We start from the raw sequence: 23,335 nt of genomic DNA, 5'->3' as shown, positions 1-23,335 counted from the left end.
TCCGTACGCCTCAAAAGCGAGACAATAGGATGGCTCCAGACGTGATGGAAAGTCTGAGGTTTCAATAGCATAACCACGGGATCGCAACTCAAAGCTAATGCAGTCTTGTTATTCTTGCCGGTCGTGTACATTGTCCAATCCGAACTTTAGATACACCTGCTTTGTGAGACAAACAAAGATGTGTAAAGTTCTGGGTGGGAACTTCCACTGGTTCTTGTATCTTAATGCTCACGATATTATACTAACAGTAATAACCAGACGGCTGCATTTTCTCAGTTGAACTGTTTACTGGATGGCAGAAAGATCGAGTACGCAGCTGCGGAGCCCTCTTCTATTAGTATGCGGAAGAGGAACTGATCTATTCAGAATCGTCCCTGCACTTATACTGTCTAGGCCGCCCGCCCACATGGGCGAACGGCTCAGCCTCCCCATGTGAGAATGTGTGGCCTGATGGCCTTAACTGGTTTTTACTGGATACATATGTCAGAATGCAGACAGATAGAAAGGCGCCAAGCAAGGACAAATAGCAGAGCGCCAAGCAAGGGCAAATCACAGCGGCACAAAGGCCTAGCTCAAGTCATCTATCTAGTCATGAAGAGCCCTAATCTAAGAGATGGAACGAAAAATTACACTAAGAGTTGTTTGTCCATCGGTATGTTAGCAAAACACATGGAGGAGCGATGTAATATCACATTATTAAGATTGCCACGATACCGTTGTCGTCATGTCACGATATTGAAAGCAGCACATATGTTAAAAAGGCGCAGTTGTATTCCATTTGTGCCGTTCTAGCACCCTCTGGTAAGCGTTTAATTTTAATTGGGAATGTTATGGCCACTGTGGAGGTTATTTCTCCCATAAATGAGTCATAAGAGCAAATATTTTTCAACATCTCCATCAAAAAAAAAAACATTGCTTTTTGTCCGCTTCTGACGAACACAGTATTGTGAATCACATAGACCATGATACTTTGCGCCACCGAGTCATTAGGAGCACAATGTCGTGTCATGACATGACATGGTTAAGTCTATTTATTTGTCACAGCTGTTATTATGTACAAGAACACAATATTTTGCTTTTCCCCCCCCCCCGATATTATTTTTTTTCCCCGCCAACCTCTTCACAATATTCTCATATGGATATTGTTACATCCCTAGAAACTAGCCATGCAAGTTAGCCATTTTATCTTCCTCAGTAGAAATTCTATAACATTTACTTCACAATTTGTAGATAATGGCTTCCATAGTTGGTTCGGGTTAGGGGTAATAGTTCCATCTTGATTCGTATGGCGAAGTAGGAATGCCTTTTGATCATATGGTACACCATATTGTTTTTAGTTCATGGAGAACACAACAAGATGGTCGGACTCTACCATTACATTCTTGATAACGGGAGCGCTTGTGTTGTGACAGAAATAGTGATGTGAAAATATGACGGAATGAAAATGGGAAAGTGTATTTGTGCAAACAAACATTTTTAATTGGGCTACTTCCTGACAAATACATTTTAAGTTATGCTACTTCCTGGTTCCTGTCAAAGGACACAAGACATTTTGAACAGACCAACTGGACTCTACCATTCACTTTGGGGTGGAAGGGGGACACTTTTGTTGAGACTCAAATGCTTTGTGAGTATTCCTGACAACTAACAAGCCAACCAAATAGCTACAAGATTCCAACCGAGAACTAATAAGATGCAGCACGTGAACGCTAGCTAGCTAGCTAGAACGCTAGCTAGCTAGCTAGCTAGCTAAGGAATAGCGAGAATAGTTTCCATACTTTGTCGAACACACTAAAATTGCAAATAATGCAGTGTCATTGATCGAAGCTCAAAGCAGCAGCAGCAGCAGCAGCTCATAAAAACAAAAACAGCGCAGCCTTTTCGCAAAACAAGCCGCAGACTGACCTACACGCAGCTCCTGACCGAAGACCGTCCTCTCCCCCAGCGCCGAGCAGTTCCAGCGTCCGTAGCGGAACTGATACTGACACTCATTGATGCCCATCTGGGCGCCCTCGCCCACAACAATGATGGCGTCCGGGCGGCTCTGGCAGATGGCCCGCTGACGAGGTGCCAGGCCGGGAATCTTGTTGCAGATGATGTTGGCGCCCAGAGCCACCACTGAGGACAGGGCCCTGCCAAGAGAGAGAGACAGAGACAAAACCGTCAGACGAGAATATTCGACGTGGATCTATTGCACACGCTGAATGAAACGGTTTGAGTTTCCTTCCAAAAGAAGGCTCACTTACACTTATGTGAGGTTCTCCACAGTATGATTCATTTCAACCACTGATTGATGCACCTTCCATAGTAAAGTGAAAGCCTTTTAAGGCTTTAATCCAGGCCTGCTACACGCGCTTTTTTTTTTTTTATTGGCCCATCGTGTATCCTAATAATAAATTTAAGCCATGGCTCGCAAAGGTTACGAGAAAAAGCTAAAAATATTGAAAGGTATTAGTTTTGAATTTACAGGGGAAGTCGAGTCAAAAATTTATGTTCTATGCGCGCCCGCTAGTCTCAACGCAGAATTCTGATTAATATCGCATTTGTAGGAGTAAAAATAGGTATCAAAATTCTCCAATTTTTATCCATCTCATGGGGCGGCCATTTTGCCCACTTTGCTGTCGACTGAAAATGACATCACGAGTGCCTAAGCGGGCTCAGGTAACCGACCAATCACGGCCCACCTGCTGGGTTTTGTCATGTAATGTTTTCAAGTAATTACAAATGACGTTAAAAATAAGTTAATAAAAACAAATCCAATTTGGACTTGTCCTAAAATGACGTCAATGTTATCATTCATTGACAGTTATTAATATCAATAGTCACCTTGCATAAAATAAATACAATTTAAAACAATCCACAAAAAAAAAAAAAAAAAAAAAGTCCAAGCTATATGTTAGATCACACAAGCACATGGAATGTACAGTAGATGTAATAAAATCAGTGAGTTGGTTTTTGCACAATAGAAAAATAGAGTCGGAATAATCCACAGAGTCAAGAAGAAAAGTCTATAGCAGGGTGGGCTATGCGCAATTTCACACAAATTACAGCATGTGACATATCGTTTCATGCTATTACTCGCTTCTCTTGACAGTTATTGCACATAAATGCCACCTCGCAAAACAGACAAACAAAATGACTAGAAATAATCCACAGACATTAAAAAAAAAAAAAAAAAAAAAATCTTTTCATGTTGGGCCTCACACAAATGCGGGCAAAGTAGTGTCATGTCATTAATGTGATTACTCGCTCCTTTTGCCAGTTGTTTCTCAGGACCACCTTGCACAATAGAAATAAACACAATGACTACAAATAATCCACAGAGTAAAAAAAAATAAAAATAAAAAATATGGTGTTGTGCATGATACAATGTACATATTATGCAAACAGAACAACTAGAAATAATCCATAGAGTAAAAAATAATCCACAGTACGTTGGGTCATGAACTGGCACGCAATGTACATTTCTTAAGAAGATTATGTAATATCACCAGTCATTTATGAAAACTGTCACCTTGTGCAATAGAAATAGAACGACTAGTAATAATCATTGCAAAAAAAAAAAAAAAAAAAAATCTATGAACTCTGGCACACACATGATATAGATTTCTTACAATGATGTAATCTCACTAGTTGTTCATGGAAACTGCCACTTTTTACAATAGACTGCCTAGAAATAATCCAGTGTAAAAAAAAAAAAAGCATGTTATATGATATAAAAGTAATCCACAGATTCAAATTAAAATAACACGTGAGACAATAGGAAATAATCCACATAAGTGTGCCCCTCCGCCTTTGTAATAGTAGTGTAGAGCGGCAATGTGGAATGAGAATATACTGTGTGTATATATATATACAGTAATCTAGGAAGTGATGACACCATCATCCACATGTGCTTTTATTTAAAATGCACTCAATCGATGGCTCATCAATGTCCATGGAAACCTCGCAAGTGTCGAAAACACGAATGAAAACCTCCGAGAGGAACTCAATAAATTACAAAAACCCCCAAATGCTGCTTCCCGCTGGTGACGATTCATACTGCCAGATGGCATCTCCGTGCGCGTGATGTTGATGATGATGCAGACTCCATCTTATAGCCAATTATCGTTAAAGAAAAATAAAATAAAATCTTTATGATTTGCAGGCCTTTTACATCAACGACGAGCACATGGGGCGCATTATCAACACTTAATCTAAAGGTGACTAAATGCTGTTTATGAGATGACACCCGCCATTCCCAGACAATATCCAAGCGCGCGCTTGCAGCCAAACAGATTAGCACCAAACACAACTTCGCCCACCCTGCGACTGTTCAAAGACTTCGCCAAACAAACAGATGCACATTTTCGATGAAGCCCGAGTCAAGTATGACGTCGCCGACGTGGTTGACACGAAGAAAGGGGGGGGGGGGATCATGACACCAAATTTATTCCAGTGGGGATTTAAAAAATAAAAATAAAAAAAAAATCTTGGTCGGAGATTAAGAGCAAAACATTTGATGGATTGCCCGAACTCGCTTTCTGACAACGGCTTTTTCCACCCAGACAGGGAAAGAAAATGAAACCAAAGCGAAGTTGCCTTGCTGCACTCGGGGTGAGCTCAAGCCCCCAAATACGAAATCTCCGAAAATTAAACTAATTTGCACGAAAGAAAGAGCCACCAGTGAGTTGCTCGTAAAAGAACAAAAAGAAAAGAAAAAAAATGTCCGTCTTGTTTGTAATGAAAAGTCTCTGTTTATTCATCTGACAAGCTTTTGGATTTCTAATGTCAACATCGTGTTTGCCTCCATGCTTTATTTTTTGAGTCATAATTTTTATGTTATATGCTTTTATTTTGGCGTACTTCCGGCAGCCCAGGAAGTGCTGTCCACTATGGTGTCTTTACAGCTAACTGAAAGACTCTAACAGGAAAAAAAAAAAAAAAGGAAAGAAAAGGTCCCTGATTCAACGTGTTACGCCATTTTATTTGTTTTATTGTGATTTTTCATGATGTGAATTACTTGTAAAAGGAGTTTTTGTGTAATTTTACATTAAATTTGAGCTAATAACGCCTCACTAGTGGCTGTTTAAGCTGTATTTGACAACTTTTAAAGGGATACTTGATTCATTGAACAATTTTTAGCAATGAAAAGTTCATATTATGTCCAGAATGAATTTGATAACGTAATTATTTTTCATGTACATTTAATACGTTTAAAAACAATTTTTTTTTACTTTTGCTGTCAACTGATGATGACATCACCTGTGCTGAGGAAGTAGGTAACGACCAATCATGGCTCACCTGTTTTCTGGGTTGGGTTAGTAAACTGAGCCATGATTGGTCGTTACCTACTTCCTCAGCACAGGTGATGTCATCATCAGTCGACAGCAAATAGGAAAAAAAAATCACTTTTTAAAAGTATTAATTGTACATGAGTTATCAAATTCATTCTGGACAAAATATTAACCTTTCACTGCTGAAAATTGTTCAATGAGTCAAGTATCCCTTTAAAAGTTGTCAAATACACCTTCAACACAACTTTTAGTCGTACATGTGAAAAAGCTAGCTAAAACAGAAAGCTAGTAGCATTAAACAGCCACTAATGAGGAGTTATTAACTCAACTTTAATGTAAAATTACACAAAAACTCTTTTTACAAGTAATTCGCGTCATGAAAAATCACAATAAAACAAATAAAATGGCGTAACACATTGAATCACGGATCTTTTTTTTCTGTTAGCGTCTTTCAGTTAGATGTAAAGACACCTCTAGTAGATAGCACTTCCTGGACTGCTGGAAGTACGCCAAAATAAAAGCACATAACATAAAAAATGACGACTCATAAAATAAAGCTGTTGTTTGTTTGCGGTATAGCTCTTAACGGTGTGTCAACAAATGGAACAAGGGAGGAATGAAAACTTGAAGGAACGCCAGTACGCGTCACCATTGTCTGGCTGGCTTTGCTACATTGTTAGCTTGTATGTTTCATTCACCTCATTGCCCCGTTGCTGCTCCGCTGACCCCGCCGTCACCTCCTTGCAGTATATGCGGTCGCCCATGGCGACCGCGACATCCCATCCATACAAACCAGCCTCATTGTGCTGGCTCCCACTTTCTTACATGCTAAACGTCCCCTTTTGCTTGAATGCCGTCTCTGGCTATGACGATGAATCGAACTCTGCCGTCGTCGGCATTTCGTGCAATCGGCGACGTGCGCTCTGATAAGAATGATGAAATGTTCTTTCACTTGTTTAGCACGTTTCCACCTATTTAGGCCCCCCCAGATGACAGCACTTGTAGCGTAACTAGCTCTGGGCGAGGGAGTGGAACTCCCGTCACGAAAATGTGGCGGACAGGCAGGCGATGCTTAGCAACGCGGCAGGTTGAGTAAAAAGAATGCAAGCAAACGTGTGACAAAGTATCACAACAGTTGATTTTTAAAACTTCAAGTGGCCTTAAGAAGCAGTCTTGTATTGCTTTTTACTCACTTGACTATGTAGTTAACCCAGAAATGTAACATGGAAGCCACATATGAATACTTGTCTATATTCCGCAACTGTGGATATACATATTTCCGGATTTTTTTTTCCCCTCAATATTTTTTATCTTTAAAAAATATTCTGCTTTTTGTAAAAACAGCCTATTGGAGGTTCATCAGCATTTTTCTGAGATTTTTTGGGGGTTATAAAAACGAAACAAAACGGGCCCTCTTGCATTTCATTGGCCACTATTTTTTCAGGAATTTCGTCAGGAGTCAACTTTAACCTTTAATCACGGAATTGGGATAGTACAGGACAAAGTTCACAAGGGCAGATGGGAATAGGATTATCCGGTAGGGAAAAAAAAAACTTTGGATAGTTTTTTTTTTTTTTTGTTTATTTGTTAGTTTTTTTTAATGTAACTGAGTATTTGTATGGTAGTGGGAGTCATTTTCACAAGGAGCTAGACGAAGTGCAATTTCTGCAGAAATTGCATGGGAATGCTGAAAGCTGAACGCGAAGATTTGAATGCATGTGGAATGCTTATGAAGTAAATTGAGAGATAAATTATGACCTCCTGGTCACCGGACAATGCGCTTTACCAACTGTGCCACTGAGCAGTATCAGTCACCTGGTAATGACGCTTAAGTTAAATGTACGGAAGAAGGCCGTTGGAAAGTGCTACTTAGAAAAAGTTCAAATTTCTGTCCCGTTGAAAATGAATGTGGAACAGACGTTAATTGTAGATGTTAAATAGACGTTAAATTGTGCAAATACTGTAAGTAATGTCATCACAATAACATATGTGGGAATGCTCATTCCCACAATGAAAAAGGGACTTTTATTTATTTATTTATTTATTTATTTTTTAAACTATGGCCCAGGACTAGGATTTTTTTTTTTTTTTTTTTGTGCACTCCCCTGTACTCCTTTTATACAGTGTGCCCTAGTGTTCAGTCTGAGATGTCACATAACTGAACTGCCTTGTGCTGCAGGCTACATTGAAGTGAAATGTGTGGCAACTTTGGCAAAACTGTTTTTTTTTTTTTTTTTGTTTTTTAATGGAATTGCTAAACTATGGTTGTTCGTCTCTGTGTGCCCTGCGATTGGTTGGCATCCAGTCCAGGGTGTCCCCCGCCTACTGCCCAGAGCCAGCTGAGATAGGCGCCAGCAGCCCCTGCGACCCTTGTGAGGAATAAGCGGTCAAGAAAATGGATGGATGGATGGATGGAATTGCTAAACTTAAGTAAATAACTAAACTAATAAAATCAAATTCTAAAATGGGCAAATTCAAATTCAGTTTTTCGATACAATCATTCTAGCTATGCCCTGCGATTGGCTGGGTGTGCCCCGCCTACTGCCCAGAGCCAGCTGAGATGGGCTCCAGCAACCCCACGTGACCCTTGTGAGGAATAAGTGGTCAGAAAGATGGATGGACGGATGGATGGATGGATGGATGGATGGATGGATGGATGGATGGACGGATGGATGGACGGATGGATGGATGGATGGATGGATGGATGGATGGATGGATGGATGGATGGATTGTGGATGGATGGAAGGACGGATGGATGGATTGTGGATGGATGGATGGATGGATGGATGGATTGTGGATGGATGGATGGATGGATGGATGGATGGATGGATGGATGGATGGATGGATAATTCTAGCTAAGGGAAATGTAATAAAATTCAAATATAAATGATTCTAGTTCATTTTCTGCTGGCCCATGACAGTAATGAAAAATGGCTGCCCTAAAGAGAATTAACAGAATGTAACCACAACTGCAAGATAATGTTGTTATCGAGTACTGGTACTCGGTGTTGGCGAGTATACTTGTAGTCGTACTCAGTCTGAAAAAAAGTGCATCCCTAACAGTGACCCTAATGAGGATTTAAAAAAATAAAAAATAAATAAAAATTGCTGGCTAGATGATGACGTCCACACTCAGTCCAAATATTCGAAACTGTCAGCATGACGCAGTGCAGCGCAGCCGCAGTCGTACCTGCGCCGTACTATCTTTGGAAGGCAGAATTTTTGATGGAGAGCGGCTGGGAACTCCGCTTCCGTTCCCGAGTGACTCAGAGTGGAAACCCACATTCCGCTGAACATCTTTGCCAACGTGACCTGACAAGTACAACCAAAAAAAAAAAAAAAGTGGGGAGCATCCGTCTAAGCGAGCGCGAGGCTCTTACATCACTGTGTCGTGTGGCCTTGAGACAAAGTGGGCGGCCGACGTCACGGCAGACGTTATTGCATATCGTCATCACATGGGACGCTGTGTGAGTGGCGCTGACACCACTTCAGCTCCCAGGCATGAATCTTACAGAGGAATGCACTCAAAAAAAAAAAAAAAAAAATCATGGCTGGGACACATTTTAACTTAGATGGACGACGACTTCCGCCCCCCCACCGCCACCCTAAGAGCAGGAAATGTGCTTTCGGACTGAATGGGATGCACTCACCATGGACAGATGCATGCAATTCCCCAATTATCCAAAAACAAAAAAAACAAAACGGTGCGATACGAGATGGACAAGATTTTGAGATACGAGCTGTCATCCGGATGATTTCTTTGCTTTGACTTGCGAGCGCACACTTGATGAGCGCTGGACGGTAGCGACGGATATTTGAACACAAAACGCGTTTGGACGGATTACTCAGTCACTTACAGTCGTTGCGAAACTATTCGTGGTTGAGGTCTGCATGACTGTATTATACTGCCCCCCGGTGGCCAAGGCGGGCAAAACAGAAGGAGCAGCACAATGAATTGAAATGCAGCATTAAATCGTAACGCACAAACTAATTCTTGACAGTCTATTTAGTAGACGTTATTCTTTCCATCCAATCATCCATCCATCCATCCATCCATTTATTCCTCACAAGGGTCACGGGGGGTGCTGGAGCCTATCTCAGCCGGCAGTGGGCAGTAGGCGGGGTGCGCCCTGGACTGGTCGCCAGCCAATCGCAGGTTATTCTTTCCGTTCATTTCAATTGGAAAAGGCGATTTGAGTGTTTTGAGTTGCAAGCGTGGTGACAGAATGAATTCAACTCTTATCTCAAGGCACCACTGTGTTAATACGGTTATTGTTATCATTAATATTAAATCCGGGGTTGCTTTTGTCGACAGTGTTCTGACGGGAAACTTTCCATCTGTCCGTTTTGTATAGCACCTGTCCTCGTTAGGGTTAAACACAAGATACTGCCACCAAATAGTAGTAAATTGTGGGAATGTTCACTCTAAAAAAAGAGTTGGGTCAAAAATACCCAATTTGGGATTTAAAAAAAAAAAAAAAGGTCCATTTCACTTGTATAGCGCTTTTCTACTTTGCTACCTTACTCTCACCTCATTTTATCTTCACACTTAAAACTGCTGGCAAAAAAAAAAAAAAAAGTTGGGGAAAACTGACCCAAGTAAGTTTGCGTCAGTCCAATTTTTGACCCAAATTGGGTTGTTTTTGACCCAGCCGTTTTTAGAGTTATACTGATCAGTAACGACTGCTGATTCTCTTTCTTGCTCAATGATGCTCCGACATGGCCACATGGGTTGAAGGATAAAACCCAACAACCTTTCGGTTTTGGGAGACAGCCACCCTATCACCTGAGTTATGCTGCCCCTAAAAAGAGACCAACCCAACTGATTGAGTTGTTCCTTTAACCCAAAAAGTTGGGTCAAATGAATAACCCACACAAAAAAAAAAAAAGCCAAATCATTGGGTTGTTTTGTCCACATGATCCACAAATTTGGGTCGTTTTGTGGGTTATTCAATTGACCCAACTTTTTTGGGTTATTTATTTTGTATTTATTTATTTATTTATTTATTTATTTTACCTAAAATGTTGGGTTACTTGTGTGGTAAAAGTTGGGTTACAACATTATGGGTTAAATAAATAACCCCAAAATTGAGGTCAGTTATTTATTTATGACTTTTTTTTTTCTTTTTCTTTTTTTTTTTACCCAATTAGGGTTATATTTGACCCAACAATTTTTACAGTGGTACTGAATGTCTAAACTGTAAAAAAGGAAAAAAAAAAAAAAAAAAAAGATTATTTTTGACATTTATGGCATCAATGTTGGTCAGCACAACAAAGCAAGCAAGTTGTTTGCACCAAAACGAATTTGCTGAACGATTAGTTTTGGAAACTTTTCCTTCTCTGTTGTGGAATTCTTGAAGACAATTTTCACAACGGAAACACTTAGTTCAACTTTATTTCTATCGTGTGTAGACAGCCAACATCAAGCAACTAATAGAATTCAACAGAAAACGTGTTCGTCTCCTCTAACGTTATATTCATGCAACCTGATGATAATTTTATCTCATCACAACCGCATCACGTCGTCAGCCTGTACTTATCGCCAACCTGTTGTATGTTTGCTCACATGATGTTCTAAAAGGTCATAGGTGAGCTGGTACACCCTGGACTGGTCGCCAGCCAATCACAGGTCACACACAACCATTGAACTCATTCACTGCCATTGACGGATATACACGTCAATGGGAACGGAATTGACTTAACTCATTCACTGCCATTGACGGATATACACATCAATGGCAGTGAATGAGTTAAGTTCACATATGGACAATTCAGTCTTACGTGAATCTAACATGCATGTTTTTAGAACCAACAAAATACCACACAAGTAAGAACTTACACAAACAAAAACGTATATAGATTCGAACCCGGAACCTCTGAACTGTGAGCCACACGTGCCAGCCACTATACTCACCATTCTGTCCCAACAGGAAACTCGCATAATCCAAATAAACAATGCGTTTATGGCTTTAATGTGCAAACCATGACGGGCTGCCTGCAGTGAGAAGAGCCCACTTTTAACTTTTGGAAGAAAAAAAAAAAAACACACCAAAAAACCACACATCTATTTTAGCAGCAGGTTTGGGGTCTCCGGGCAGCAAAGGAAGCGGGCAGAAAGCGAGAAAACAAGAGAAAAGGGCGAAAGAATGCCTTCGTAATTACTTTTGCAAGTCCGGATCCTGCAGGGATGATTGGTGTTTAATTAAAAGCCACGGGGCATTAGGGTGTCAATCAAGTGATGAATGGACTCACTGGGACGGTGAGGTCATAAGATAACACTAATCCACTTTTTCCTCGCCAATTCTTCCAGCCAACTTCGTTTTGTTCTTGAACGTCTCTGCCACTCCGTGGCCAAAATGAAGCCGGCAACAGAAGTTGGTCAAAAAATGTTTCAATTCAGGTTTCCGTGATGGAATATCACACAAATGCAACTTTTTTTTTTCTTTTTTTTCTTTTTTTTTTTTCTGCTAGACTAAATAGGCGGGTGGTTAATTGGCGCCAACTTACAGGTAGCTGCCGCTGGTGAGGATGAGGAAGATCTGCGGGTAGTAGACTGACAGCAGAACACTGCGCGACGAGAACAGGATCATGATGACATGGAGGAGCCCAAGCGGCTCAGGCGCCTCAGACAAGATGGGGGGGGGAAAAAACACACTTTGGAAAAAAAAAAAAATCAAAAATAAAATATAACAATGATTTAAAATAAAAATTAAAACTCCTCTGCTTTTAATTCCAAGTTCTGCATTTAAAAAAAAAAAAAAATCCAGCTCCCGAGTCACGCCGCTCCGAGCTGCCGTGGCCGAATGTGCGGGGCCGTGGCCGGGGTGGGCTCTGACATGTCTCCGCGACGGCGGCGGCGGCAGCGGCAGCGGCGGTATAGTGGTCGCGGTATCGTGGGGGTGATGCGTTCAGGGACCTCGCATGGCAGAAAAGTGCCTGTGCGCGCTCGGCTCCGCAGTCGCGGCTGCCATTGGGCGGCCGGAGACGACTGCAGTCCGCCCACTTTGCCACGGCGGGACAATAGGAAGAGGTGGGGGGGATGCGGGGGGTGGGTGACACTGATCCGACGTTTCATTCATCATCGACTCACCGCACTCCTCTCTCACTCTCTCTCTCCTTCTCTCGCTCTCTCTCCACCCCCCCACCCCCCCAAAAAAAAAAAATCCCTCCCAAACATCAACAAACACCGTCATCGCAGCTCCAAAAAGAGGAGGGGTCAAATCAGCTATTTTTTTATTTTTTTTTGGCAGGATGAGTCAGTGTGCATCCACAAGTTGGTGTTATATGCAAGCTTTGGGCTGGAACGACAAATATTCCCGTAGCACCACTGTCTACTTTGTCTAGGCTGCTAAAATAGCACAAAGTTGCGTTATTGCACAAAAAAAAAAAAAAAAAAAAAAAAACGCTCTTGAAAGACCCGCTATATAAGGGGTGGGCAAAATATGTCTCGTGGGCCAAACGCGACCCATTTTGTTTTTTCATCCGGCCCACTTAAATTGTTAAGAGTCCTGTAAGATTTTTGTGTTTAATTTTGTATTTTGTTCCCTGCCTTTTTTTTTTCTTTTTCAATTAAATGGATGGATGATTTGTTTGAAGGGATGTTTGTGTTTTGCGTGTGGAGCCGAAATAAACTATTCATTCATTAGAATGCCTCATTTGTTGCTTTATTGAAAGTAGTAAAATGAAAACTGTCATGACTAGGGTCATGCAAGGGTTCTATTTACTGTCATGACTAGGGTCATGCAAGGGTTATGGTTGCTGTCATGACTTGGGTTGCAAGGGTTATGTTTACTGTCATGATTAGGGTTATGCTTACTGTAATGACTAGGGTCATGTAAGGGTTATGGTTGCTGTCCTGACTTGGGTCATGCAAGGGTTATGTTTACTGTCATGACTAGGGTCATGTAAGGGTTATGTTTACTACCATGACTAGGGTCATGCAAGGGCTATGCTTGGGCCATGCAAGGGTTGTGTTTGGGTCATGACTGTGAGGTCAAGTGTCTCTATTGAACTGATGTAACCGCATCTAGTTTCAACTTGTAAGACGCTCTGTGATGTCAGAAGCTATGTGATGTCAGGAATATTTAATCTCTTTATCTGTTCAACAGCCAATCAGATAATTCTATGTCAGTCCTGTTACCCACATGTCTAGCCACAGCCAATCAGATCGATTCGCTGTCTATATAAGCCTGTATGAGAAGTGTGTGTTTTTGTCAGATTATTACTTCTGTTCCTGTGTGCACCTCCACAGCCCAAGTTAGCTTAGCGTCTCGTGATTCTCGATACATTCTCGTTGTTTCTCGTCTAGTCACGTTTGTTCTACGCCTCTCGACGTTATGCGAATAAAGAGTTCAAATCTTATTTGTGTCTGCGCTTTTGGGATCCAACCTCAGAACATAACAGAACATGTACACATTTCAAATTTTTATTAAATATTTGGTTAATTATTAATAAATTAATTGAATAATAGCAACAATTCTAGGATCTGGGCATGGAAATTAGACAGTTGGACCGATTCTATAGCCTGTGTGTGCGTGTGAGCGTGTTGCTACGGGCCTGTCAGTCACCACCTGCAGGCTCCAGTCGCCGTAAATGAAGAGGGTACAATGAAAGATTTAGTGAAAGTAAAGGGATGGAAAGGAATGAGCTAAATGGTCGGGCTTGGTAAACATAGTGAGAGCACCCCACACGCACTGCATATTGGAAGTACACTTGTCATGTGATATGAGCATCTGTGGAGCTTGAAGTGTGTTTCACGCTCCACTCCACATGAGCTTCTCCTCCTCCTCCTCCCTCCTACTTATGTATTTATCCCACTATCTGGCCAGACCCTCAGCAGCAGCCACAACATGAGCGACACCTGCACAAACAAACAAGCGGAGGGCGTACATCCATCCGGCAGTGTTTGTATTTTTTGCAACACAAAAGCAAAAATAGTGGCGTGTGGCGGGTGTAATTTCTGTCCCAAAGACGTATTTATACGTTTTTTTTGTTTTTTTGTTTTTTTAATGCTAGAGCATACAGAAGGCTTTGATGCAGCCTCTCAACTGCAAAGAGCGGTTGCAGAAATGGTAGTTATTACACAAATGGCCAGCAGGTGGCAGCAGAGCAAAGGAGATCAACCAGGGCCATGTCGAAAAAAAGCTCAATTACAATTTTAAATAGATTTGTGAAAACTGATGAAACTTAGCTCTCTTCTAATGCTAATTGCTGCAAAACGGAAACAGATAGAAATATACTTTTTTTTTTCCTGATGAAAGAAGAGACTTTAATTTTTCTTTTGATAGGTTCCATGCTTTTATAGCAATAGAACACAATATTCTGTGGGCCTTGTAAAATCATCTCAAAAGTACTAGGTATCGGTACTTGATATCAGTGACCACACAAGAGTTGAGTACTTGCGCTTAAGGTTGTGCAATTAATCGAAATTCAATTACAATTTCAATTATTACACTACAAAATCAGCATAATTGTAAAAAAATAAAAATAAAAAAATAAAAAATAATAATAATAATCTTGAGCTGTTTTAAATTGATAATGGCAACTTTTTAAATTTTAAAATAACAAATTTAATAAATTTTGATTCATCCAAAAGGAATGTGCATAATTACAGTGTTGCCAAGAATTTGATTTGTCTTAATAATTTTTACATTGAAACATTTTCTTGTATTGTACCCAAAAACTAAATGATCGTCCTAATCGTGATTTCAATTATTACCCAAAATAATCGTGATTAATATTGTCTTCATAATCGAGCACAAAAAGTAGTACAGGTATATAAAATCTCGAATCATAATACATTTCAAAAACAAATTAATGGAGCAGTTCTGAAATATGTTTAATTATTTTTCAAGCTACTGTAAAATGGTAACAAAAAAAAAATCCCAAATCTTAATCAAAGTTTGTATTTATTACGCCATGACAACTTGAAATTTGAGTGCAGATTTTTGCAAAGTTAACACAGGCGATTTGCATTTTGTCGGCCACATACAATCATGTGATGGGCCGGATCTGGCCCCCGGGCCTTGAGTTTGACACCGGTGATTTTTGCATTACAGTGGATGGTATCTGTGTTGGTACCTTTTTCGGGGCACAGATGGGTGAGGGAAGACCAAAAAAAATCCTGGTGCACTTCCTACCTTGGCGTGTTCATTAACTCATTCACTCCCAGCCTTTTTCACTGAAGCAACCCTGTTCCCTGTTTTACTGGATTTGGACTGATTTTTGCAAGGGCCACAGAATATTGTGTTCTACTGCTGTAAAAACATGGACCCTACCAAAAGAAAGTTTAGAGTCTCTTCTTTCATCAGGAAAACAAAGTATATTTGTATCTGTTTCCGTTTTGCAACAATTAGCATTAGAATATGGAGCTAAGTTTCATCATTATTCACAAGTTGCTTGTTGCAACGCGGGCCTGGCTGATCTCTTATACTCTGCTGCCACCTGATGGCCGAATTTTGTAATAACTACCATTGCTTTTAAGCGACCTCTTCAGGTCAGAGGCTGCATCAAAGCCTCTAACCGTGCTCTAGTATAAAAAAACAACAACCCAAAAAAAAAAACAACGGATAAATACGTCTTTGGGAGCAAATGAGTTAACATTAATGACTGGTTTCTAAAATAAGAAGCGTTAAAGTGCAACAATCTCCTTACAAGTGCAACAATCTACCCTGTTATTAAGCACACGAGCGTAAATTGTGCGAATCCTCGTGCAGACTGCTGCTGTGTGTGTCTTCTTGTGTGTTCCTCTAAAGTCAGCGGAGGCGGTGAGGGGAGGGATGAGGAGAGTTAAAGCTAAACAGGTAAAAACTCAGTCTGGGCCAATGGAATGTGGAAATACAACTCTGGTGTGGTGCTATTAAAAAAAAAAAGAAAAAAAAAAGGTATGCATGGTTGCAGACAGCAACTGGAATGGTTGGGAATGACACTCAAGCGCTTCTTAAAAGCTTCGTAATCAATGTGCTTCACGTGATCATGTTGGATAAATATCAATAAATGCACCATTTTTTTTTCCGTTTAAATGGTTAAATGACTCACCCGAGCCTGAGGTAGATGATGCCCAAACACAGGAAAACGGGGTACAGGGTCCAGGTTCGGAGGGGCTTGTGCATGGTCGTTTGCCACTCCGTCCGTGGGCCATGCAACTGTAATGCGTAGAACCACCAAACGACAACTGGTCCCCCCCCACCCACCCTCCCACCTCACGACCTCGCAATAGGCCTACTAACGACAACTAATTAACTACAACTAACTAACTAACCCTTCCACATGGCGACTCTATCCCGCGGCACCCAGCTCGTGTGGAACCGTCCCCAAGGTGCAGTCCATGGTCCGGGTCCGGTCCAAAAAAAAAAAAAGCGGCAGGTGAGATGAGCCGACTCCACAATTAGATTGTTGGCTCACTTGTTCGGTTCCGTCCGGTCTCAACTCTTTGCTCTAATTAAAGTATCCCTTTGAGCACCTTTCTTGAAATTAACTCCATAGTGTCCTGACGCCAGACAGGTAAAGGAAAGCCTCGGGGAGAGGTGCACGCCTTCTTCTCCTCCTCCCTGCCTCCTCCCTCCTCCCCTCCCTCCCCCGTCCACGCGTGGATATGCAGATAATAAATGGGGCCGGGCTTTCCTTCCACGATCGCTTCGTTGCAACGCAACAAAAGTGATGGGTGCGAAATGATGCCTTTTATATGCACACAAAGAGAGAGAGGGGCCCTTATTTTTATTTATTTATTTATTTATTTTGTCACTTTGCGAAGGACGAGTGCTCCTTTTGCGGCTTTTTTTTTTTTTTTTTTTTTTTGCGCCACAACAGCACGCCCCATAAACCCAAATGCGCAAGTGGAATGTCTCTTCCACAAAAAAAAAGCAGCAGCGTGACTAATAATAACAATAATGACTAATAAGAATAAGGAGAAGAACGCAGAACTGGCGTCAGAGATGCGGGAGAAGTCGTTCAGGATGTGTCAGTCACGCTGATTGGTGATAAATTGCGTGCAAAGCGACATAAATTATATTGAAGACGGGAGGGGAGGGGGAAAAAAAGAGAGAGAGAGAGAGAGAAAATGTTCCCATCACTCGGGCTTGGGTTTTGAGCAGATGTTGCTGCAAGTCTTGAGCGCGCGTGCGTATACGTCACAAGACTCCCCCTGCTGTCAAAGCGTGGGAAACACGTCTCAAACGCTCAAGTCGGAGCAACCAGCTATATGCAAACGTGATCGAATTGAATGTATTTTATTAGTTTTTCAAAACTTTCATTAACTGGTTAATTGATTTATTTTAACTGATCGAATTTACAATATTTAAAACATATATTTTAATCAAACGTTATAGTTCATTTTAAATAAATTAAAAACGCATACAAACGTAGCTAAAATTAAAAAAACAAACAAAAAAACCCATCAAATTAAGACAAGTTACACAAGGGGTCTCAAACTTGCAGCCCGGGGGCCATTTGTGGCCCACAGGATGATATTTCGAAGTCCCTTACTTGACATCAAGTCATAACTTCTTTTTTTTTTTTTTTTTTTTTGCCATATCGTTGCCCTGCTGGGCATTTTTTTTTTTTTTTTTTTTTTTTTTTAATTGCTTATAAGCAACCACAGCTCGGTCTCATGAAAGCTTTCGGTGAAACATAATTCTTAAGTGACATCAAGTGGAGTCACAGTCACATCTTTTTCTAAACCCATCGTTATTAATAAATATTAAGAAGGTTGGTTTAGTTGTACTTGTTTTTTTGTTGTTTTTTTAATGCCTGAACCCCCTTTTTTGTGAAATACTTGATGCAGCCCAGACACAAATTGAGTTTGAGACCCCTGGTAAAAAAAAAAAAAAAACATCTTTTTTTCTTCTTCTTTTTATTAACTAGGCCCACATGTTCATTTTTTTGAAAATAAAATTTATGCTGTAAATAAAACAACATCATTCGAGGTGGAACAACCTTAAAATATAAATTATTGAGATTTATGACCACAGTGTTTCAGCACAACAAAGCAAGCAAGTTGTTTATTTTTCTTTACATCTTTTAAGTTGGTAGCTGGTTGTAAACTCTTATTTCTTAAAGCCAATTACTTTCACAACAGCAAAACTTAAAATCTTTTAGTTGGGACTGGCCAAGTTTGTTTGCCTCGAAATTTCGAAGTTCACCCAAACTGTTTTTGCCCTTCGTCGCAAAATGTGCCTTCCTATGATCTCAGGAGATTCAATACAGTGTCAAGTCATGCTGTGTTCATGTTGATGGTGTTAAAACCTACGCCAAATAATAACTGCGGGAGGCGCTAGCTACCAGCTAGCTCGCAAGCTAACATGCTTTCATCGTTGTGAGTCATGCGGCTAAAATAAGGCCACCCAAATATCAGAACCAGCTCTCGCCGTAATGCAAAGCAGTTCCGCGCCGGCGCAAACCGCCGTAATGAACGCGCTCCGAAATGACGGTTTATGGCCCTCGCGTGACATGTAAATGGGACGGCACGTGTCCCTAATATTGCGGTTGACCTGTGTACAAACCACGCTGCGTTTGTATTGAAGCGCAATTTTGGTTAAGAATCTGCATTCTGGTGTCAGTAATATGATTCTCGGGTTTCCACACGCACCTCAAAAGTATCCGTTAAGAAAATAATAGTAATGTGAGGAATCTTTATTTTCCCTAGACCAGTAATAGTCTACCACTCATCTGGCTTCTTTCCTCATCTGCCTGGCAAGGGAAAAAAAATGTTTTAAGCGAGCTCACCCTCACCCCCGCTCCCACCCTCGACCAAATTTTATTATGCTAGCATGGTCCTTTGAAGCTGCACGAGCGCCGCATGTTTCCAAGAAAGAAAGTGCATGTGAAAAAAATAAGGGGGGGGGGGGGGGGTGGCTAGCATGCTGTAATAATGACGGCGTAAACTACAATTACAGACGCAAGCTATCTGTGCTCGGGGGACCACGAGAAACAGACACGACCGCAGGGGCCTTTTTGTTTCATGCCATCTCGCCGTTGCGGTTGTCGAGGCCTCTCCCTTCAAAACACGCCCCATCAAAATTCCAGACGGATTTTTATTTTTTATTTTTTTTTTTTGGGAGACGTAATCAAAGTCAACGTGCGCGGGTATGACGGCAACTTGTATTTGATGTCTGGCCTGTAAAACGGCGACCATGTTTGTCGTCATGTGAACCTTTCGGTTTGTTTCATTACATGCTAGCATAGCCTACCTATACAGATACACACACACACACACACATATATATATATATATATATATATATATATATATATATATATATATATATATATATATATATATATATATATATATATATATATATATATATATATGAGAAAATGGATGGTTGGATGGATAGCTGTATAGCATAGCCTATTTATAGCCATGCTAGCGTAGCCTACTATGAGCAATGGCTCATAAAAGAAAATCAGCAACAGCAACTATGTAAAATGAGGCTTCAAAGTCATGCTGTGTTCATGTTGATGGTGTTAAAACCTACGCCAAATAATAACTGCGGGAGGCGCTAGCTACCAGCTAGCTCGCAAGCTAACATGCTTCTTGGGCTTCTCTTGGTGGGTGGACAGCAGCGGGTTCGTCAGATTTTAAATAACATCAGCAAGGTGTAAAGTAAGCGCTTGGCCTCTGCGTTGTATTCTGTTTTTATTTTTGAGTCAAACTTTGTGTGGCTTGTGACTGCAACATCCTCGCTGGCGTGGGAGTGAGAATGCCAGTAGAAAATAAAAACAGCAAAATGTACAATAAAAATTTGACAAACATCATACCTGTGTGCATAAACAGCAATGAGCATGGTGACGTCTTTGCTGGCTCTCCTGAAGGTCAGAAATAAAAACAAATAGGATGCACGTTAATCGGCATTAGCAAAATTAGCTTACAACGGCTACAACATGAGCCGAAAATCACGCAAGATAGCAACAACAATGGATTAACAACATAGTGGACTGTAGCAGAAAGTTTTATTATTTTAATCATTGTTACATCAACTGTTACATCGAGAGTGAGGATAGCACGTAGCATGCCGTCGTCCGTCATAGCATGCGCACCAGTTTGCGTCATAAATGCGTCTGTAAAATTTAAAAATATATATTTAATTTTTATAATAACACATGCTTTTTGATCAAATTAATAATCTAAGATGTTACATATAGCTACCTAGCTAACTGTGCTCTGTAGTAGTGGAGAGGCTCCATATAGCTAGCTAGCTAACTGTGCTCTGTAGTGGTGGAGATGCTCCATATAGTTAGCTAGCTAACTGCGCTCCGTAGTGGTGGAGATGCTACATATAGCTAGCTAGCTAACTGCGCTCTGTAGTGGTGGAGATGCTTCATATAGCTAGCTAGCTAACTGCGCTCTGTCGTGGTGGAGATGCTCCATATTGCTAGCTAGCTAACTTCGCTCCGTAGTGGTGGAGATGCTCCATATAGATAGCTAGCTAACTGCACTCTGTAGTGGTGGAGATGCTACATATAGCTAGCTAGCTAACTGTGCTCTGTAGTGGTGGAGATGCTCCATATAGCTGCTAGCTAACTGCGCTCTGTAGTGGTGGAGATGCTACATATTGCTAGCTAGCTAACTGTGCTCTGTAGTGGTGGAGATGCTCCATATAGCTAGCTAGCTAACTGCGCTCTGTAGTGGTGGAGATGCTCCATATAGTTAGCTAGCTAACTGCGCTCCGTAGTGGTGGAGATGCTACATATAGCTAGCTAGCTAACTGCGCTCTGTAGTGGTGGAGATGCTTCATATAGCTAGCTAGCTAACTGCGCTCTGTCGTGGTGGAGATGCTCCATATTGCTAGCTAGCTAACTTCGCTCCGTAGTGGTGGAGATGCTACATATAGCTAGCTAGCTAACTGCGCTCTGTAATGGTGGAAATGAGCCTCGTAATAAATTATTGATGGGCCCATAATGTTACAAATATTAATGAAGTAACTCACAATTGTGCTGGAAAACCATTGATGATGTGAACAAAGGTCATCAAGTTCTTTGCTATTAGCTATAGTTCTTGGTGCCATTTTAGCAGTTGAACGCTAATATCCCCCACAGTTGAGTATGAGAGTTTTTAGCAATTATCCTCAAAGGTGTAATGTATTCAGAACCAAATTAACTTTCCAGAAACTTAAATATTTATCAATATTAGTATATATATATTTTTTTTAAAGGTAGTGCTTGATGTAAACATTTTGACAACCACTGTTTGGATTGACACTACAAGTTTCGGTGCTCGTCAGCATTATGTCACTCATTTTTGGCATTGTCGTCTTTCTGTCCTCACACGCACACACACACACAAACATAAAGACTGTCATGCACGCCTAGAACGGCCCACGACTGCGACGCATATCCGCAAAGTCACAAATCAAAGTGAAGAGCGAACACACACAACGACACACGCACACTTAGACTGTAGCACTTGGGTGGTACGCAGCGGATCCTGTGACATGCTGTTTATTTAATTTTAAAAAGCTGTGGCAGGGATGAGAGCATCTGGGTCAGGAAGGACGTATCGGTCGGTCCAAAGCGAGTCAGACGCCACATCGCCGCTCGCGTCGTCTCACGCCGCCACCCCCGAGGGCCCTTTTGTGCCTGGAATATCTCGAAGGAGGTCGCCAGCCCCCCACGTTTCCGCCGTTCGCCTCGGAATGCCCAACTCTGACCCGAGAGATATTTTATATTTGTACGCTTCGCCGTGGTATCGAACGCCAGCCTTTAGGCAACGTTCAGTGGTTTATTCCTGAAAATATACCAGTGGCATGTGCGAAATGTATGAAATCAGGCATTTTTCCGCCTCATCTTGTTGTATCAGCCTTTTGCATGGAGCCAGTTGGAATCGGCTTCGGCTCCCTGCAACCCCCAATAGGACGAGCCGTATGGAAAATGGACGCATGGATGTCGTTGCATCAGATTCTGTATAGTTTGGAACCGTGACTCCGTGAAAAATGGCTTGTGTTTCCACCGTGGAGCGAGTTGGCAGGATGGCAACAGTTGAGAGATGTCGCAGAAAACTGATGATTGTGGATTAACCAACTCACGTCAACACGTGGATGGACGCGTAAAAATTGTTGATTATGAAGTTCTTCCGCGACCACACTCATAACTCACAACTCTTGTATCTCAAATCATCTTTCCCCATTGAAATGAATGGAAAGGACATTAATCTGTTCCAGCCCCACAAAAAATACCAACCAAAACTTTATTTAAACGTACAGTAATAATAAATAAAATGTAAAGGATTCAAAAGTTTGCGTATCACATTTTGCTTCTTTTATTGTGCACACATTGGCCACCAGGGGGCAGCATAATGAGATGAGAAGCCCTACTACCACGACATTGATGCTAGTTTTGATACCTTGTCCATAGTGTTTTGCATAGTATGTTAGCATCAAGCTAACATAAGAAACCTCGCTTGCCTGTTGCTACTAGAAACTTCCAGTGGTTTACTGTCCGAATTTAAGATGGCTGACTATCAGCTGGTCTTCAACGTGACTCGGAAGCAGCAAGATTTGTAGCTTTTTGAAATTACTAAAAGACCGTAGCGTTAAATTGATTTTAAAATGCTTAAAATACTTTCATCAGAGGAATTGCACAGTTTTTAACCTGGATTTTAAACAGCAGCATAATCGCTAAAAGCTGCTTCACCGTGTTTGCTTTGAAATCACTAATTGATCCGAGTCTGTAGCCCTCAGAGGCCGACTGGGTTTATATGTAATTAGCATTTCCGTAAATCGTGAAACTGAGCACGTTTTCTCACAAACGTTTCACTGCCGACATGGAAGCGATCCTGCTTCAAAACATCCACTCCGTTTTCCTTTTTTTTTTTTTTTTGATCCACTCCGTTTTCAAACTGTGTCCCAGCTGACCTGTTTTGTTCATTGAACAAGCAATCCATTTTTGCTCCATTTTAGCACGCATTCCTCCCAAACTGAGGGGAAAAAAAAAAAGAGGTTGAAAAAAAAAAAATCTTGGTGGGGATCGTATCGTATTTTGGCTCGCCGGGGCCGATGTGTGTCGCGCTTGTCGTTTGAAATGTTATGAAGCACTCTTGACCGACGGCGAAACGAGCAACG

At 41.2% G+C, this 23,335-nt stretch overlaps 1 protein-coding gene across 4 annotated transcripts in view; it reads right to left on the bottom strand.

The window, feature by feature from the left end:
- The window catches only part of wnt7bb (wingless-type MMTV integration site family, member 7Bb), a 48,623-nt gene extending 32,226 nt beyond the window's left edge, over positions 1-16,397 (bottom strand). Inside the window, exons 1-2 of one of the 4 annotated variants that reach the window (XM_077517431.1) lie at positions 16,314-16,397; positions 1,906-2,132 (exon numbers count right to left, since the gene is read on the bottom strand). In XM_077517431.1, the coding sequence (XP_077373557.1) occupies positions 1,906-2,132; positions 16,314-16,387 (301 nt within the window). In that variant the 5' untranslated portion in view covers positions 16,388-16,397. Of the gene's footprint in view, positions 1-1,905; positions 2,133-11,190; positions 11,209-11,438; positions 11,457-11,783; positions 12,018-16,313 lie in introns of those variants that run through there. The other 3 variants (XM_077517430.1, XM_077517432.1, XM_077517433.1) reach the window with 3 other exon arrangements.
- Between the last annotated feature and the right edge of the window lie 6,938 nt (positions 16,398-23,335).

Source organism: Festucalex cinctus, chromosome 3, assembly GCF_051991245.1.
Source record: "Festucalex cinctus isolate MCC-2025b chromosome 3, RoL_Fcin_1.0, whole genome shotgun sequence".
NCBI classification, from domain to species: domain Eukaryota; kingdom Metazoa; phylum Chordata; class Actinopteri; order Syngnathiformes; family Syngnathidae; genus Festucalex; species Festucalex cinctus.
This window is presented reverse-complemented; position numbering and strand designations above follow the sequence as displayed.